Source organism: Crocodylus siamensis, chromosome 2 (genome assembly GCF_052110815.1).
Source record: "Crocodylus siamensis isolate JL-2025a chromosome 2, ASM5211081v1, whole genome shotgun sequence".
Taxonomy (NCBI): Eukaryota; Metazoa; Chordata; order Crocodylia; family Crocodylidae; genus Crocodylus; species Crocodylus siamensis.
Genome location: NC_143396.1, coordinates 74095018 through 74115517, shown reverse-complemented (window position 1 = coordinate 74115517; position 20500 = coordinate 74095018). Strand labels below are relative to the sequence as shown.

Below are 20500 nucleotides of genomic sequence, written 5' to 3'. Positions count from 1 at the left end.
CTACCATATTCAAACAAAATCATTTCTTTGTAAAACCTTTGTTTTCTAGTGTAATCTACCAGGTGTAGAAGAATGTTTGCAGTTCGCAGAGACAGCTGAGGCAACTGGAGATTTATTTGAAGCCATAAAGTATTATTTGCTAAGTACAGAACCAGAAAAAGCCCTTCCTATTGGCATTCAGTATGTTAAAGGTATGCTTCTGAATGGAAGAGACTGATCTAAATGGAGTAAAATGTTTCAGTTTTTGGCCGCTTATTTATTGTCCCTCTTGTTTTTTCATATTTTCCAACAGAACAAATTAGTAGCTCAGATTGGACTTTGGATTCAGTATGCCCATACCTTGATCTTCTAAGCTATATACGCACAGAACGATTGGTGCTGCATAAATGTAGTGAGTGAGTATATTTTGTCACAATTATAAAATTGATACTTCTCTTCTTTACAGTTATGGAATGTCTTTCTTGCCCATGGTCAGTAAGCACTTGGAAATCTTTCCATCTTAGCTCTCAGTTATACCATCTGAATAAAAATTACAAGTACAATCATGCTACTTAATCCTACACTCCTAACTTACACAAGTAAAAGGTTGTTTTTACAAATGTTGAGACTGATAGTTAGACCTTAAATTCAGATTCAGGCAAATTGTTTGTGTTCATAGTAACAGACTATGATCTTTGCAGAGACTAATGTAGCCTTCTGCTGAGCTGAAAACTCATGTCACAGAGATGATGAAATTGTTGGGAGCACTTCAGACTACAACTTGTTTGGGGTTTTTTTTGGAAAGGTTATGAAGAAGGTAGCTAGCTGTAAGATGGAGCTTATGTAGCCTCTAGTCACCACCTATACCTTGACAATCATTAAATAGTTGTTGGTCTGTGCTCAATACAAAGGCTGAATTTCTTGCATTAGTATTAGACTTGTCAGCTGCCTTTGAAACTGCTGTTCATGAAATTTTGATAACTTAGAGCTGGAAAACACCAGTTTTATCAAAAATGAAACATTTTGTGAAAATGAGTTGAATTTAACTAAACTAGCAGACTGCAGACAGGGTATTATCTGCAAGGCATCCCTGCAAGGGATCAGGGTGGCTTGGGAGGCAGGAGGGGGGTGGGGCCAGGCAGGGCAGGGATCAAGGGGGTTCAGGGGCAGGTGGGGGGGTGGCAGGGCAGAGATGGGGGGCTCAGGGTGCAGGCGGGAGGTTGGGGGGGTGGCAGGGCAGGGATTAGGAGGGCTCGGGGGGCAGGCAGGGGGTGGGGCCTCACAAACAGGCAGCGTGCTTCAGCACCAGGGCAAGAGTTAACTACAGAGATGCTCTGGCAGCCAGAGTATCTCTATGGAGGACCCAGCCTCCAGTTACCCTGCCCCACTTTTTTTTTTCTGCAGGGTCTAATTTTGCCCTCATGCTGCAAACTTGCAGCGCGGGGAACATTTTTTTGTTCCTGCACATGCCTCTTGCAACGTCTCAAAGGCGTTTGAGATGCTGCAAGAAGCACGTGTGGTCTCGTCTGGATGCACCCATGAGGAGTACTACAGGATTTCAATTTATTGCCCTCTTGTATTGATGTGTATAGGCAGCCACTGAGGGAGAAGACTTGGATGTCATTTTTTCCAGTAATGCAACAGCTTTAATCTTTAGGTGTCCAACTCAAGTAATCAAGTAGGAGCAACTGAGAGAATGACTCAGTGTAGTGGTTACATTGGGGCATGTTTAAGAGTCAGCCAGCTCGGGCTTAGGGTCAGTTCAGACAAGACAATTGATGCAGTTCTCCCAAAGGAGAATCAACCAAAGGAGTTGATGGAAATCTTATTTACCCCCAGGTGGGATGGAATTAAACTGCTGTACTTAACCAGAATTCATAACTTTATAGTTTGGTAAGACTGTGGGCTACTAGTTAGACACTTAAAGGATCAGCTAGCTGTGGTAGTTTAAAGGGCATATTTCTATCCAGGTATGGCTAGATTTGCACAGTATTATCTTTCAGATGCAATCTTGCTACAGTTGTTTATGCTCATGTCAGTTTAAACTTACATACCCAAAATGCTAGGAAGGGCTACTGTACCAAAGTTGAAGCTGTAATTAGGTGCAGAAAGGTAACTACCATTTTTGAAGGTAGAGTGTGATTACAGAGCTTTGAGCTCTTCATGGTTCCTTATGACTATTCAGATTTATAGCTACTAGCTTTTACATATAAAACTCACAGTAGCCAGGGCCCTGCCTATTTGAAGGACTGTCCCTTAAGTCCTTGGTCTTCTGTCAAGTCAAGACCAGACTTTGATACGAAACCAGCCTCAAAATGGAGAGGAGCTGGTGAGGCATTATTATGTAAGGGTCCCAGGGCTCTGTGATCCCATCCTGCTGCTGTTCTGAAATAAATATGAAGGGTATGGTTTCCATTTGAGAGAGAATTCCAATGATGTTATGGCCCTGGAACACTGTTTAGGCTTCTATAGCAATGAAGGAAGAGTATTACCATATTTTTTCATCAGGACAGTTTCTGGTCTTATTTGAAATCACTGGCATCAAAGATTATATAAAAAGGGTCATGTTGTTCAGTATAACCATACTATATTGTCAAGGAAAGCATTCCAGCAGTTATTTACACTGGAATTATTAAAACTTCATGTCAGAACTTAAAAGGTAGCAAAGTTGTAATGTCCCATCTTTACAGTGCTCTTATTCTTTACACTCGTGTTGCTGTTTTTTAACTCATTATATACTAAGAACCAAGAGTTGATCCTTATAAGAACACATATTTGTGTTTCATGTTCATTTCAGCAGAACCTCTTTCAAAAGTCATTAAAGGAATGTTGGCCAAATTTACTTCTCATATAATTGCACATAAATCCAGTGACATCTGAGTCACTCATAGTGTAACACCTGACACTAACAAGGAACTTAACCTGCTTGGTTAAGTGAAAAAATGAATTAATCAACCTATTGAAACCTTAGCTTTTTACAGCAAATGAAAATGGTTGATACTTTACAATTGCTCACAAAATACTGTTCATTTCAATAACTTGTTTTTGTTAATAATTGAAATCCAGGTGCTGTCTGTTCAATAGTCATAAAGATGCACTATCCTACTTCAAAGCACTACTTCACAGTTAGGGTGACTAGGATCTTGAACCAATTTCCAAGGGAAGTGGTGCTGGCTTCTACCCTGGGGGGTCTTCAAAAGGAGGCTAGATAATCACCTAGCCAGGGTCATTTGACCCCAGCATTCTTTCCTGCCCATGGCAGGGGGTCGGACTTCATGATCTGCTCAGGTCCCTTCCAACCCTACCAACTATGAAACCCAGATCTGAGGACTTTTAGGGTACATTGCACAACCTATTTATTTTGCCTTTTGTGGAAAATGAGATTTGCATTAGTTTTTGTAAGTATCACGTGCACTTTGGCTTGTTTCATATTTAATTCTTTGGAGTTTGGCAGATAATATCAAAGACAACTGTTACAAGTGACCTGTTAGAAGAAAAAACAATGACTGAGATGAGAAGCTTCTCAAGGAAAGAATTGGAGTGTGGGGTACTATTAAGTGGGGAATACACTTGGGTTTCTCTTTATGCAAATTAGTTTTGTGGAAATTTGCTTATATGTGATGACCTTATCTATACCAGAAACTCGCATTGTGCAAGAAAAGTTTGATCTTGTTCAAAGAAGCATGCAACATGATTATGCAGTGATGTGAGTGAAGCATTGGGGAGTGAGGTATGAGGCAGGTGTGCAACACCATCATGCATTTGCCTCAGTCTCACATCGTCCATTGTTCCCTGCAGTGCTATGCTACTTGTACTCGTATTGTGGTGCATCTATTTGCCTTTATTATTGAACTCAATAAAATGTCTAAGCAATCTTCTAATGCATCTCCTAACCCCACTTCTGAGCCAGCCATAAAGTGAAAAAGGAGGCTGGTACATATCCCTGTTAATTACATGTAATAATGGATTTGCTTTATGCAAATTTGCTTTACGCAAGGTTTTTTTGCAACACAGCCCTCGCATAAAGAGAGACCCAAGTGTACTCTGCATGGTTTCATATGGCTCTGAATCTGGGATCAAAGGGATTTTTGTAAAACCTTTTACAATTAAAATCCAGTAAGAGACCCCCTAGAACAGAGAAGGGAGAATGTGAATTGTCATTGGTTGTTGGAGAGAGGCAAAACACATACTAACAGCAGCAAGTAGGCATTGTTCCTTAGAAAGTTGTAGGTAGTTGGGCTAGATTTCACTAGAACTTCCAAGTCATGGTTCAGGTTGAGTAAGGGGACAATATTTTATGCTTTGGCTGCTATTCACCATTTGGTGAACAAATAACAATGCTTTTTGAAGAAGGTATAATCAAGTCACTTTATGCGGAGGAAAAAGGGTTTACAGACACCAGACACAGCTAGATCTGTAATGTTAATGTGTCTAGGTCTACAATGGATGGCTACTGAGTTTCCACCCTTGAGACAGGTACAGGAAGCCATCTGTCACTCCATGGGTGCGCTACAGAGGAACTGAATGCAGTTTAAAGGACTTTGCCCGGAGGGATTGAAAGTGGCCTAAAGATTGTGGCTGTAAACAGACTTTGCTTTTGTACCACCACAAAAATGATCTGCCCATGCTCACTAGCTGCCCTAGGCAGCTGCTCCTGGGGCATCTGGGGCCTGATACTGCATGCCCCTGCAATGCCTGTGTGCCTTTCCAGGTCAATGCCTGTGTGCCTTTCCAGAAGCCCTGGCAGTGCCTGCCCAGGTTCCTCCAGTTGGGATTTCCCCAGGCTCCAGTGCAGCCCCAGGTTTGGGGCTGCCAAAGAACTGATTGGTAGTCTCAGCCCCAAGACTAAATCAGAGTAAGTTTGACACTCTACTGTGGTCCCAGGGCTGAGACTGCCAATCAGTTGATTAATGGTCCCAGCCTGTGGACTTCCCCAGCGCAAGTTGGAGATTTTGAGGAGTGCTCATGGAGTCCCTGGGCATGGGGCTCTGCAAATGGGGAAACTGGGGTTTCACTCTTTATAGGGATGTTCAGGACTGTTTTCCTGTTTCCAGAGGGGTAGCCAGAGTATTGTCCTGCAAGATCAAGCCCCAGTCACTCCCAAGAGGGCCCTGCAAGATAACACACAACATCCATTTTGCCTAGTGAAGCAGATCAGTTGTGCTGGGACGCATCTCAACACAGTTGATCCACTTCATTTGGCAATTTCTGTTTATACCCTATGACACCGGGTCTTTGGGAAGGGTGGGAGAGATTGAAGAAGTGGTTAGTATAACAGATTATTTGTTTTTGGAGTTTCAACATGCTAAAAGGAGTAAGCCAGCTGAAACTTATATTTGACCTGTAAGTACAAATAATTGTAACACAGTTTGGAGGCTGCACGTGTAGTCTTTTATTTTCAGACTGTAATAAAAAAAAAAAAATGGAATCAGTATAAGGCAGTTGAAGTATAGTTTATTCAACCATAAACCTAATCCAACCATTTATATTTCCTGTGAAGTATAAGATGGTATGTTAAAAAAAAGAAAGAATAATGGTCTGTTTGTTTGAAGTTTCTGTGTTTGGTTAAAACTCTTAACTTTGCTATATACTGTTCTATTCTTAGATTTCGGAATGAGCTGCTGATACTGTGTGGTTACATTGGTGCTTTACTTGCTATAAGGAGACAGTACAATAGCATTGTACCTGCACTTTATGAATATACAAGGTAATATTTCCCTATCTATAGTAGTAGCACCCCACAGATTCAATCAGGTTAGTTATATTCAGTCAGGTTAGTTATACCTTGTATGTAGTTTCTGTCCCCAGAAGTTTATCAGTGTAAGATCCCAATTCTAGTATGAGGAAAGGGAAGTACCTTGTGCTCTGCTGACTTCTTTGGTCCAGTACAGTGGTACAAGGGTCAGCTTGAATGCAGCCTTTTGCAAAATCTGGGCTAAGTGGGTCAAACTACTTGGTCCTAAAAACACAGGTTGGTTTGTAAAGGGATAATTATTCTAACTGGCCTTGAATGATCACAAGTTGTCACCTCTGTTGCGTCATTCTGCTTAAAATTGTTGTTTTTTCCCAAATCGTTATGAAAAAGTGTCTTTATAGGAGGTATACTATCACTGTGGAAACAGTAAGTTAGTAATAGATAGCATTTAGTGAACAGGTTTTTTTCTGGCCTAAATTTGTGGTGAGCTTTAAAACTTCTGAGGACCTAGAGAAGTCCTGTAGGATTTGAGACAATAGGATTGTTCTAAAGATATTTTTTTTAACTGACCCAGCACATCCTCCCAGTTGTAGGAATCATGACTCATTCAGCTTTGCTTCAGAACACCAATTAAAGTCAAATGTCAGTATATCAAAAACTGGTTCAAAGTCTGTCCAAACTTCATGGCTAACTAGCACAGCCAAAATATAGAAAGGCTTTGAAGAATATTGTAGGGATTAAATCTGGATAATTTAAATTAAAATAAAGAAAAAGTGTTCTTATACCTGAAATCTTAAATATTCCAAAGTTAAACAGCAGTGGCATAGTAAAAAGCACAAATTAGAAGTATCAATTCAAAATATATTTTAAAAGATTTATATTGCTAATTTCTAGTATCTTTTCTCTTCGAGTAAATTTACGTTAGAACTGATTTTGAACTTTATCCATAATAAAATATTGTAGGTACAAAATTTTAATTAAATTTTGTTCCTTTTCAGTCAGCTTCTAAAACGACGGGAGGTATCTGTACCCCTGAAAATTGAATGGCTCTCTGATGAACTAGATGCGTGGAGAGCTTGTACACAGTTAGCCAAGTAAGTGTAAAATGCAAAATTGTCAGAATGGAGATTGCTGCCATGTAAATATGCATATTTCAATAAAACTTTTGATTTTTTTCTTTCTAGAATTTGAAGGCTGTTCTTATGTAAAGACAGAAAGTATTTTGAAATCTGTGGATCCTGAGTTGAATTGCAAATGAACATGTTTAAAATATGTGTTTTGCTCACAGATCTACTGATGAATCACCATATACCCCTCCATCAGACTCCCAGAGAATGATTTATTCAACACTTGTATCACGAATGCAAGAGGAGCCTCTGAAAGGACTGGTTGGACCGGATTATGTCACTGGATCTAATCTTCCTAGTCACTCAGATGTTCACATCTCTTGTTTAACAGGATTAAGGATACAGGTATTTTTTCAGAGCCATATTCCTTTGGATTACTGTTTTAAAAAGTAACTCTTATGTGGTCATGCGAGTTCCTTTTAAGTGAAAAAGCACAAATGGAAACTCGTAATGATTGAGGCTTCCAGGGTTCTTAAAGAATAGAATCGCTAAAAAAGAAAAAGGGAGATTGTAGAGTATTCCCTTTGTCAAAAGCTGCCATTTTCTGTTAACTATGCTTTAGATAGAGTTTATATGGTTATATAGTTTTAATGAGGATGAAATCACCACTTGGAACAGTCAAAAATTGTTCGCAGCAGTCAAAAATTGAAACACAATTGCTGTTATTAAAGCAAATGTGAGCCAGTAGCTACCTCTTCACTTTGGTTTGAATTGAAAATAATGGAAGGGATATATCAAATAGTATTTCTTCTTATGCTATGCATTTCTAGAATGCCAAGTATTGTAGTATCTGAGCCATTAAATTAAATAGGGTGTCAAAGATATGGCCTGTGGGCCTCACCTGACTTATGAGCCGTGTCATCTAGGCTATGGGGTTCCTGGAGGAGCTGACAACATGGGGGTGGGACAAGCAGGCACAGAGCCCACCACCAAAAATTCAAGGTATGTTGAGGACGTGTTTAGGTAGCATAAGCAGGCAACAGCTCTGCAAATTCCCATGGCTCCCTGGGTCTATATTCAGAGACGATCTAAGCAGGGTGCAAGGCCCAGGGCAAATCAGCCTGTGAGGTATGTTGTTGCTGCCATTTTTGGAGATAGAGAAAGGGACTCAGTTTTGTTAGGCTCATTTATTTACACTTATAGGAAGCTAAGTCCATGTGGCTTGCCATATCAGTAACAGCCCAGGCCCATAGAGAAACAAGGCTGCCTATGGTGCCTGTTGTAAGGCGCAGGTATAAATAACTATAGTTTGGGAATACACCAGTATTATTGTAAAATGCATCTAACTCAAACCTTAGGGAATGTAAAACAGGTCTGTTTGCCTGGTAAGTATAGTTCTCTAAATTGAGTATAGAAGTTTTAATCAGAGTTATTATCAGGTGTAACTTTTTAAGTTGAGTGAAGCTACTGTATAAAGTGAGGTTGCATCAAGTCAAAATATACATTTGTTTTTACTAGATTGCAGCTTCTCTGCAAATATGATACAGGATATGTATCTTCTCTTTCTTCCCTTCCTCAAACATTCTTATTTTACAGGGGCCTGTGTTTTTCCTTGAAGATGGAAAATCAGTTATTTCTCTGAATGATGCTTTGATGTGGGCCAAAGTGAATGCCTTCTCACCATTAGGAACAGGAATAAGGCTCAACCCATTCTAAGACTGTTTTCATTGTAATCTCTAGTGATTGAAATGAGCAACATCCTGAAGATTAATATTAAATTTTAATCTTGATCATCAAGGACAAAGATGGCAGTTCCTTCCTCCTGAAGGATAGTTACTTGAATTTTGCAAATTGTAAAAAAGAAAATGAAAAGGGTTTTTTTAATTAATATGTAAGTTATTTAATAATCCAAAGAAGAAAAGTTATTTGATAATCCAAAGAAAAAAGTCCTAATTTACGTAATTGACAGCCATGGGGGATTTTTTTAGAAGGATCTGTACTGTTGTCAATCAACACAAACATAGTTCAGTAACTCGTATGCAAACAAATAACTTGTAAAGCAAGTAAACAACTGTCTACATTATCAACATACGGGGTAGCCAAAACTGTGAAATTCATAAAACATGTTTGTAAATACATCATCATATAAATGATTTATGCTTTTATGGATAGTCATTGTAATGCATCTATTTTTAGAAGGACCAAAAATCTGTCTGACTTTCATTCATCCTGTATCCCCTTTTATCTTTAACAGTAAAATGTGATTCTCAAGTGAAAGTGTAAATTAAATGAGTTCATAGCCCAAAAAACTCCAATTTTTAGTTAAAGACATATTTCCACGGATTTAATATTTAGCTTTACCAGTAATAAAGAGAAGTCAAATATAGCAGCACTGTTTGTTTAGTTATGTTTTGATGAATACTTGATTAGGGTAAATCAATATATTTTCTAGTAAGATCATCTTTGGCAACTTTCCCTATTATATTTGAATGAGATAAAAATGCATTTATGAACCTTTTAAAATCAAGGTTGTAAGTACTGAACCAGCATATTTAATGAAGAATTACTGAAATCCATTATGTATATTAATAACACTGTGTTTTTTGGATTTTGTATAGGCTGTAAAAAGCATATGGTATGAAGGACCTGATACTCAGGCATCGCTTTATTTAGTTACACTTGGTTAGTCAAGACTTATGATCTGTGCCCAAATTAAACTAAATATGATGGCAATAGAATCTGAGTAGTAGTGAAATTGTAAAAAGTTGTGTGTAACATCAAACACTGCCATGAGGGAAAAAAAGTCCCATATTCCTAGCCAGAAGTACTTTTCTGTAAAGTAGCATTAGAGATCCCTTGGGTCTAGTGCCTAGTCAGTCTGTTGATAGCATGGTGAAAAGAACATACCTTACCTGCTCTAACTGTCTCCTCTTCTTAAAATAGTTCTAGCTATTGTATAATGAAAGATCAGAAAATGGCTGAACAATTTTTAAAGAATCATTGCAAAATAAAAAAAACCCACAATATTGAAAACTCACAAAGATGACAGTTTTAAGTAGCCTTTATCTACTTGCAGCCTTGCAAAACTTAATAGAATATAATCAATCCTCATAATACCTTAGTGCAGGGAATGGCAACCTGTGACTTGTGAGCTGCATCCAACCTGCAGAGCCATTCGATCCAGCCTGTACTGTCACAGGGAGAACTGGCACAAGCGAAATCCTAGTGTCCACTCATCTCTGACTCGAACTGAGGCATTTGGCCTGCATCCTAAAAAGGTTGCTAACCACTGCCTTAATGAAGTGATAGTCTCTTTTTATAAATGGGTAAAATGAGGCAGAGTGATTTGCCCAAGGCCAGAGAGGAAGTAAATAAAAAACAAACAAAAAAACTGGTAACTCAGGAAATCCTGGCTCCCAATACACATATTATTGTCCATGTCTCATTCGTTATGTTGGTAAAATAATTTTCAAAATTGTTAAAGGTATATTCATAGTTTATTCTACCAAGGAATTAGCAAACTTAATTTTTACAGGAATTTTTGGTATCACAAAGACAAAATATGAGATCTGTTTTGTATGTCAGCAGCGTACACCATACATCTTTCGCACACACTTATCTGTGCACTGGAATTAAATGCTTTACTTTATTGCATCCATTATTTAGCCATTGTTTCTCTTTTATATATTTAATTCTCTCTGTAATTTACAGATTCTGTTGCAATTCAGGAAAAAAAAGGATCCATAATACTAGTTTGTGGAAGAATTATAGCTTCTTCAGCTACAAATATATCTGAGGGGTTATTTTTGCCTAATGAACAATAAATAATGGTCTTGTTTTATGGGATTTATGCAGCCTTTGTATATATGGAAAAGAAATATAGGTACTTAAGAGACTGCAGGGAGGAGTGACAGGAAATTATTATGAAGCTCTGTATTTATTTGCCTGAATTTGGATCTAAAAGACTGACTCAGCTGTCATCCTGCTCTTCTTTAAATCTCTTGTAGTGTCCTGGAAACTGATACGGAAATTTCAAGATATAAATATATTGCAAACATGTAGTATAACTGCATAAATGTGTGGAAGTTGTGCCTTAATATGGAACCTGAAATAAATCTATCCTCTTTAAATTATACATTGAGGAGGGTAATTTATTTTTTTCATTATTAGGTTTAGAGTATAAAAATTGAGTCAAAGGGCACTTTTTAAATGAGGAAAATGTCAGGTAACAGTCATTGTCAACAAAAATGATGGTGCATTTACTTTATGGTAGTCTTTACCATATATGGAGAAAAAACATGAAAACTGTTGTAGTAAGAGGTACATTTATTGTAACAACTCCAGTCACAACTGTTCAAACATAGCTGTATCAATGTTTTAAAAACAATTTCAGGCTGTTTGCTAAAATGTGACTTCACTGTCAAGCAGAACTGATCAAAAAGAGGTATTTCCCCTTGAAATTAAAAACCTTTCTGATTTCTTCACCTTCAAACAATGTGTGTTTTTTCTCTATAGTGTTACCTTTATAGCATTCCATAAGAAGAAATGTTATTTTACATATACTTTTGTCTAGCAGGTATCAAAAGGATATTCTAATTTTAGTGACTTTGGGGTAAGTTTTAAACTAGTAAATTACCTCTTAAAATCCTTTTTGTCAAAGTGAAAATGAATTTTTCAAAATTGTTGCAATTGTTCTGCACTTCACTGAGTGGAAAGCAATGCCAAATGTTAAACTGTAAAGCCAGACTCTTGTTCCTATTACTTTTCCTTGTGTTTAAAACTGTCTTTAAAACTAACATGTCTCTAAAATAAGACTCCAGACCTGTTCATTTTTGAGACATTTATAAGATGATGATCACTAATGAAATGTTGCAGCCTTAACAATGGATGCAATATCTTTTAAACCAATCAGAGCAATATTTATTTCTCCAAAAAAGAAAACTTCTTAATGTACAGCACTTCCTTCAGAGTTGTATATTTATTAAGGCAATGGAAGCCAGAATTAGCTTTGATTTAGATAAAATTAACCATGAAACACTTATTCCAAACAAAGGAGTGATTAGTAAAAAGACAATTCACACTTTTAGAATATGCCAAGGTACAAAGACACCAGGCACAGCCATCAGATTTATTAACCTCAGCACATTCCACAAGGTACAAAACGGTCATACACCATCATCACTGAAAACTTTAAAAGCAGAATTTCAATAATAAAGGATCTGAAATAGTAAGGCCATTCACTCTAATCAAGCCTAAGAAGGACCCAGGTTGTAACAGCAAGTATAATATCAAGTCAGTGAAGACACCCTTCTAAAAACAGAAAAACTCTGATGATAGGTTTTAGATACTGCTTTAGAGACATTTAAGCTTGTTGCACTTTTTAATACATACCAAGTTTTAAATGGCATTTACTAGAAGGAAACAATGCTCTGCTTACCAGACACTAAACCTAATCAGGGTGTCTTCCTCTTCACCCCCCCCCCAGCAACAAATTGGTTTTATAAGGGATTTATAATCAGCATTTGTGCATTTCATAAGTCAGACCTCTCCAAGATTGCTTTCCAGTGTTCAGTTAGTTCTTTTCTTGAGATGCCTGGAACGCCACACTTACTCCACAGACAAAGAGGATCTGTCGGCTTGTTTCACTTGGATTTCTTTGAAATGAACAGAAGTTTTGCTTCTGATTTCTGGTAGACCCACATCTAAACAAAATAATTAGCAAGTGATAAATGAATACTTATTCAAAAATCACTATTTAACAATTAAAAAAAAACTAGACTGGGCAATGTCATTTTAATAAGTATATTACAGGAATATTTTCTAATTTGAATATAATTTTAGCTCTGCCATGAGCAGTGTCATTGTCCTAGTGTAAAGCTGCTTATACTGCTGTAGCTTATCTCTTCCTAGGAAAAGGAATCAACAGTTTTATACTAAAGGTACACATTGGTCCATAGCATATCGGTACTGGTAAAAGGAAAACTGAAATCGGCAATCGGCTTTTTTTGGCTGATGATGTCACCAATAAATGGGCATGCATACGCACAGCCGCAGCATGCAGATGGCCAGCCTGGCAGCTTGCAGAGCAGTGATCTGGTAAGTCTGTTGTGGGGAAGGGAAGGGACAGGGAGAGGGAAAGGACATGGGGCAAGGACAAGGCAGATCAAGGCCTCTGCTGTGAGGGAATGAGGCAGGGCACATGCTGCCCAGCTGGTTAATCCAGGGGGTGCAGGGAGGGGAGGGACAGATCCCACTGTTGCACACACCCTGGGGAGAGACCAAGGGGGTGGTACGCCCCTGGGATCTGTGTGCAGGGCAAGGGGTGGGCTGATGCTGGGGCCAGGGGCAGCACTGGGCTCTTCTCAGCACAGGGGGGCTGGGCCAGGGCTGCGCAACTGCAAGGTGGGGCTAAGGAGGGAGAGCTATAGCAAATTTTGAGAGTACTGTAGCCCCTCTCATAGCCCACCACACCCCAGTGCCACTGCTGCCCTCCCTGAGCACAGTCCCAGCCCAACCAACCCCTGCTGGGAAGAGCCCAGCACTGCCCCTGGCCCCAGTCCACAGCAGAGCCTGCCCCGCACACAGAACTGGGGAGGTGGGGGTGGAAACGCCCCACATGGCTCCCCTCGGTGTGTGCAGAGTGGCAGGATTCACCCCCCCAGAGAAGTTGTTCGCGGTTCTGCCCGACACTCCACCCTACCCTGTCTGGGCAGGCCTTACCCCAGCCCCATTCCCTCCCTCACTGCAGGCGCCTCGATCTGTCACCTCTCCCTCCCTCCCCCCCACATTCCCCATCCCCCACAAAAGACTTACCAGCTGGATGGTGCTCTCCAAGCAGCTGGGCTGCATACTGGCAATCAGATCAGTATCGGCCGATATGGCTTATTAACAATTGGCCATCGGTACCAGCCTAAAATATCTTTATTGGTGCACCCCTACTTTATACTGATAATTGACTCTCATACGAGACTTAACTCTTTATACAAATAGGTTAAATTAATCTATGTGCCACAACAAAAAGAGATGAAAGAGTACAACTGTTTGGATCAGGTGACACTTTGAGATGGACTAATACATAAAATTTGTAGCTGCTCTCCTCCATTATCTCACATACAGATTCTACACTGAAGAACTGATACTATCTGTGGTACTAAGTAAAGTCAAAATTATAAACCAAGAGTCTATCACATGAAAGAAAAGCCATTTTGAATCCTGAATATAAGCAAATATTGTGGTTGCCAAACCACAGAGGTAGACTTGCTCTCAAAGGGAAGTTATATGAAAACAACATTCTTTTATAACTGAAATGGTTTAGTTTTAAAGCTACAGATTTTAGTAAAAATACATCTGTATGATCAAGGTTTACCACCTGAATACTGTAAATCCCTAACCATCTGAAGGAATGCTTGGAATGACTACTTACAGGACATAGAAGAAAGTTTTTCCCTTTGGCTATTAATGATCATCTCAGTAGAAGCAAGACGAGAAGGATGACGAACAGCACATTCTCCCAAGCTTGGTTTAATGTTAAACCGCTCTATAAAACAAGAAATCACATTCTGCTTGGTATAGTAGAGAGATGTTCTGGTCTTCATGTTTTACCAGGTCAGCTCTTAATTTCTTTATTTAAAAAAGGCAAGGATTTCTTGGGGTGATATCTTTTACTGGCCAAACTGCACCATTGGGATAAAGTCAGACAAGCTTTTGAATGTAAGGCATTCCTACTGCCACTGATAAAAATTCAATAAAATCAAGACTTAAAATATGGCAAAATGAAAGAAGTGCCCCAGCAAAACATGCAGTCTTTTATTCTCCAAAACAAAGGAACAATTTACATTACAAAAATTCTTTAGGTCACAGTAATTTTTTACAGTCGACCACATTCCTGTGACATGCAGTCTAATTAATTTAAGTCAATCTAATAAGTAAGAACCTAGAAAAATCTAATACTTGAGTGCTTTTCTATTGGGAAATCAGTTGGAATACTTTGCTAGAGCCATCTGCAGTCTCTGGTGCAGAGATAATGTTTCAGCAGATCAGACCTACCTAGAAAAAAAAAACACCTGAAGTGATGATGCAAGGGTAGAAACTTATATCTGATATTCAGCTGTATTCTACATTGCTATACCATCCACCATCAGTATTCACTTCAAGTGGAAGTGCCTGTACATGTTTCCTTAGCTAATGTCATCACAATATTTTCTTTACAGTTTCTGGCTACAAGATTCAATCCTGTTCATACTATTCACAACATTCAGTTCTGTTGGCATCACTGAGATAACCAGTCATGGCTGAGGCCAGCATGACTTAAACCCAAGGACAGTCAAATAAATGTCTGAGCACTGTAAATGGAAAACTCATATCTGACAAATCAGATAAGTGAACATGGGAAAACAGGTCTGTTCTTAATACTTGATGTTGCAAAGCCACTCACTTGGGTTCTCTTCCCTTTCTAGCAGTCTCTGTTGCATATGCATATTGATGATAGCGTTAACCTTCTGTCTATTTTTTTTAATGCTTGGCTCTATCATTACTTCTGTTAGCTTAATGTTATTTTTGATAGCCTTTGAAGCTGTTGATCTGGCAACCATTGGTAACTGCTCCTGATAGTAACGGTCTGTAAAGTCAACCTCCCCATCCTGAATATTCTTAATTCTGCAAAAAGGAAAAAGACTCACAAGTTAGTTACATTGTTAACAATAAATACAGAAAACCCTATCATGACTTCTACTTTTAAGGGATCTGTCCAATACTTGCTAATGAATTCCCACAGTTCTACAGTGCAAGTGATCCAGTTTCCATTTTTCTTCTTTATAATGGGGGACCTCACAGTGCAGAGATGTAAGGTGACCTGGCCAAAGACACACCAAGTCTGTCTGTCTCATCCTGAATCCAAAAGATTCTGGCACTTAATCCTGTGTTCAATCAGTTCCATAATCTTTCTGCAAAAAGTGTGGGCTGCTCTTAAAAAATAATTTCTTACGGGCACCCTTATTTCAGATCTTCACAGCAATTCACAACCGGACAATATACGCAAGTTGCAGGTGGCACGGGAAATGTAGAGAGCAAGCAGAAGGAACTGAGAGGATCTGGGAGTCTTGGTAGATCACAGATCAACGTGAGTGCAGTGGGATGCAGCTGCACAAAATGCAAATATAGTTTTGGGATGCACCAATAAAGCATTATGTGCAAGACACAGAAGGTGATAGTGCCTCTCTACTATCTACTTAGCACCAGTTAGGCCACATCTACAATCTCTATCACTGAAAGTGTTCAAGGAAAGGGTGAACTGACCCTGGTAAAGACCAGGGGTTTTCAACCTTTTTAAGGAGTGTATCCCTTCTGGCAGAGCGGCGGGGCGAGGGGGGTGGCTGTGGCGGAACAAGGGGGATGGGCTGGCAGTTTTATAGTTTCATAGTTTGTAGGGTTGGAAGGGACCTGAGCAGAAGTTGGTTCCAGATCCTAGCTGCCCTGACAGTGAAGTAGCGCTTCCTGATGTCTAGTTTGAATCTACCCTCTGCCAGCTTGTGACCATTATTTCTAGTCACACCTGGTAGTGCTCGGGGGAACTTCCCCAATGCCTGCTGGTCCCCTCTGACTAGTTTGTAACAGGCCACTAGATCCCCCCTCAGCCTTCTCTTGCGGAGGCTGAACAGGTTCAGGTCCCTTAGCCTGTCCTCGTAGGGCCTGCTCTGCTGCCCCCGATTGTGCGAGTGCCCCTTCTCTGGAACCTCTCCATGTTGTCCACATCCCTCTTGAAGTGTGGTGTCTAGCTGCGGCCTGACCAGTGTCACACAGAGGAGGAGTATCACCTCCTTGGACCTGCTTGAGATGCATCTGTGGGTGCATAACAAGGTATAGTTGGCTTGCCTGACTGCATCCCCACACTGCTGGCCCATGTTCATCTGCCATGGCCGGATGTAGAGCAGGGGGGGGTTGCACACAATGGTGGTGTGGGGCGGTGTATAGCAGCAGCTTCTGCATGCGAGCTTCCCCCTCCCCTTGCATCCAGCTGGCTGAGGGGCACCTATGCAGCCCGCAGAGGGGAGCCACTGACCTCGCCCCCCCAGCCCTGGTCCTGAAAGGCAGTGGTGCAGGGTGACGGGTGACGGTGCTCCGTCCCCCCCCCCATCCCTTTCTATGTACCTTTTTCTGCTCCCTGGTCTAGACTCTAGGATAATTTAGGAGTAGCTATACCTATGCCCATGCTTCTGTGCTTTGATGGTTGTCACATGGGGCTGGGACAGGATTTTTTTCCTCTCCTGCAACTACATGTCAGGGGTTTATTTATTTATTTTTAAGCCTTCCTCAAAACCAATGGGTATTGGCTGCAACCAACGCTGAGGATTATTCCTGTTATGTACCAATGCTCCTGCTGGGACTTAAATCCAGAGATTCTCAGCTAGAGGACCTTGCCCCTCCACTCAGGGTCAGACTGATCTTTATATTTGGGGTCAGGTAGGAATTTAGCCCATGGTCAGATTGGTATGAACTGTCGGGGGTCATGGCCCTCTTCCTGCGATATCTCAAGCCTCTTTTAACAATTGCTGAAGCAGCAAGTTGTTGGCTGCCACAGCAGCATTCCCATTAAGCTGTGCAGTGTGTGCAGCCCTGCAGGCATGCCTGGCAGCTGCGCATGCCACACAGCTTGAGGGAACACTGTGCCATGGTCTCCCTGCCTTCCCTTGGCAGGTTAGGGTCTTGTGTCGGGGTTGACTGTATAGTTTTGCTAATACATTAGATCAGGGTGTTTCAACCTTTTTTCATTTGCAGACCTCTAAAAATTTGAAGTGAAGATGCAGGTCCCTTTGAAATGTAAGTGTAGATATTCACATACCTTTGATCAGAGTCATCTTTTGCAGAGCCCTTTGATATAGTCTACAGACCAGAGGTTGAAAACCAGTGTGTTAGACAATGGATTTGTATAGGATGGTTTGGATGAATCAGCCTTGTGCAGGGGGCAGGGCTAGATGACTTTCAGAGGTCCTTTCCAACCCTACTTCTCAAGGACTCTAGGACTGGTTACTTCACTCCACTGGGCGTGCAACATAATGGTTTGGAAAGGGTTGGATGACATTTGAGTGCTACTGCCTGACAACACTGTAAACCTTCTCTAGCTAACAGAGCAGAGTGGGACTGTTTATGGACAGCAACTCTCACCGCCTGTTTGTCAGCATGGAGTAGATGTCTTGCACCAGAATCTCTGCAGCTCCCGGTTTACAGTGCATCGTCCCATTAATGAGCTCCTGAACGGGGTTCAGCTTTCTTTTTAGGAAGAACTTTGTCGTACAAGAAGAGAGGGACACAGCTTAGGCTGTGCAAGGGAAGTGCTCCATTTGGCACATGGCGCACGCAGCACCCTCGATCCCAAGTCACCTCCGCCGTACGTGAACATACGCATAAAAACAACTGGCTCCAGATAGTTCAGGCAACTGGCAAGCTGGGGAAAGTCACCTGTCCCACACCCACCCCTGCTCTTGCACAGACTGCCCTCTTCCCCATCCTCGCCAGCTCTCATCAAAGCTCTGTCCCCAGGACCCTGGCCTCCCCACACCAGACCCTCCTCCCTCGCCTTCCCGGTCCCCTCTGTACCAGGCCCCGTTTCCTCACCATGACTCCCACCCCCTACTTTGGGCTGCACCTGCTCACCTTGCCTTGCCCTCCAAAGGCTGGACCCCACCTCCCCATCTTGCCCTGCCCGCCCCTTCCCCATGTCCCGGCCACATATCGGGCCTTGCACCCCCACCCCGCAATGCCAGGCCCCGCCCCGTCTGGCCCCGCCCCCACACCAGGCCCCGCCCGCAGCCCCTCATCAGACCCCGGCACCTGCTGCAGGCGGGCCCAGTTGCAGAGCTTGGTGCGCAGGGAGGTGCCGTTTTGGAAGGCACCGAGGCGCAGGTCTCCCGGGAAGTACCACGAGAAGATCTCTGCCACCAGGACGCCGTTAGCGAAGTCCCGGCCGAAGCGGCGGGGGAAGAAGCTGAGGTCGAGGCTCTGCAGCCAGCGCAGTACGGCGCGGGGCAGCCCAGTCCGCCGCGGCAGCGCCGAGTAGTGCAGGGCGCTGCCGTCGCCCCCCGCGCGACGCCCTGTCGCCATGGCAACCGGTCCCGGCAACCACTCGCCCTTCCGGTTCCGCTCGCGGGCTCCTGGGCAACGGGCGGCGGCGGCGGCGCATGCGTCGGGGTGGAGCCGTATGGGCCGCCGAGAGCACTGGCAGCGGGAAGGGGTAGGGTCGCGTGCGTCGCCGCCGGAACGAGGCTGCCGGCTGCTGTTCTGTTGCCAGTGGTTACCGGGCAACTGGCGCGTATGTGGAACTCTTCCCCGCCCCACAGCTTACGAACGGCCTTGCAGGCCGCTCCCCTCCCGTTGCGCACATGCGCAGTGTGCCCCGCCCAGAAGCCGGCTCTGACTTTGCTGCTCGCGGTAGTGTGGGAAACTCGTTTGACGTCTGCATGAGGCTGTTCGGGGGTGACGTCACTGTGGCTGCCTGTGTCTCCACCGCCTCAGCGCTCCGCCGGCCTTCCTGCATCGCTGAAGCCTTCCTCTGGCCCCCCTGGGGGACAGGGCTCCCACTTGAAATACGTAAAACTTCCCACGTGTCCCTCATCTTAGCCCCCCACCCCAGCAAAAATACAAGTGGGCACCTATGCCCGCTTCTCTCAGGCTTGTCTACACTGGAGATTAATTTCAAGCAATTTTCCTCCAAGGAGGTGGGCCTGTATTTGCATAATGCAATTTCCATTGCAAATAAATAAATCTGCCTGTTGGTGCCAGCTTGCTGACCTGCTTGAGAAATGGTTTAAATAAGCTTCAGGAGTTAATGGGGGCTGAAGTTCATGTGCCCTCTGCGCTGACCCAGTTGGCTGAGTGCTACGTCCTCGTTTCAGTCCTGCCACACAACTGAGCATTGGTCCCTTTGCAGTTGCCTCTGTCTGCAATTATTGCTTGCTTTGGCATCTGAGCACCATCATTACAGCACTGTGATTGCAACTGTGATGGTGGAGCCCTCTAGAGATTTACAGAGATTTCCTTGTCTTCTGGGGAGAGGCCTCAACCATAGCCCAAACAATAAGCAGATACTTGGTTAAGTAGCTCAGGAGATAATTAAGAGCAGGCCCATCTCTCCTCCAGTAATGCTCTGGAGAAATGAGTACAAGGTTGGGAGCCAAAGGGCAGGTCTCCATGGCATGGTACAGTGTCACGCAGAGGCTTCTGAACTCATTCCGAGTTGAAAGCAGAATACACCCGTCTACCTCACCCATTGCTAGCTTTACATAGTGCTTCCCCAGCATACCCAGGAAGTTCTGAAATGTAACCCCAGAACTTCTAGTGATTTACTATGTGGACATGTCATTCAGCTGCGCTTTCCCCATCTGAAAAGCTGACAGTCCATGCGCATCTACGCAGGAATTTCTCTGTGCTCCAGACCCAAAAACATTTAGAGCTGTAGCATCAACACAGTTAATTCAGGGTGCAATGTGGTGCATTAATCATGACTATAACGTTGAGGATAGTGAAGCAATGGAACAGATACAGATTACCTGGGAAGTTTTGGAACATCCATCATCAGAAATTTTTAACTATGGGTTAAATAAAATACTTGCCTAGAAAGGTTTGAAGAAAGATGACCCAGCCTTGAGCAGAGCAGTGGGCTAGATACCCTTTTAAGGACACTTCTGGCCCTATATTTCTATTATTATTATTAATTTGCAGCAGTAATGATTAGTTATTGATCTAAGCACATGGGCTGTGTCTGATT

General features: G+C 42.3%; 2 protein-coding genes across 2 annotated transcripts in view; one reads left to right on the top strand and one right to left on the bottom strand.

Moving 5' to 3' along the window:
• WDR17 (WD repeat domain 17) overlaps positions 1 to 11719 on the top strand; it is a 118797-nt gene extending 107078 nt beyond the window's left edge. Inside the window, exons 25-30 of the mRNA XM_090036151.1 lie at positions 50 to 191; positions 293 to 395; positions 5585 to 5686; positions 6673 to 6768; positions 6963 to 7146; positions 8338 to 11719. Of these exons, the coding sequence (XP_089892277.1) occupies positions 50 to 191; positions 293 to 395; positions 5585 to 5686; positions 6673 to 6768; positions 6963 to 7146; positions 8338 to 8457 (747 nt within the window). The 3' untranslated portion in view covers positions 8458 to 11719. The remainder of the gene's footprint in view (positions 1 to 49; positions 192 to 292; positions 396 to 5584; positions 5687 to 6672; positions 6769 to 6962; positions 7147 to 8337) is intronic.
• Positions 11720 to 11855: 136 nt separating this feature from the next.
• SPATA4 (spermatogenesis associated 4) lies at positions 11856 to 19270 on the bottom strand. Its single transcript, XM_090034510.1, has 6 exons — positions 19079 to 19270; positions 18568 to 19014; positions 17902 to 18020; positions 15176 to 15396; positions 14165 to 14278; positions 11856 to 12443 (listed from the first exon to the last, which is right to left on the bottom strand). The coding sequence occupies exons 1-6, from the start codon at positions 19268 to 19270 to the stop codon at positions 12349 to 12351; spliced, it is 1188 nt and encodes a 395-aa protein (XP_089890636.1). The 3' UTR covers positions 11856 to 12348.
• Positions 19271 to 20500: the final 1230 nt, after the last annotated feature.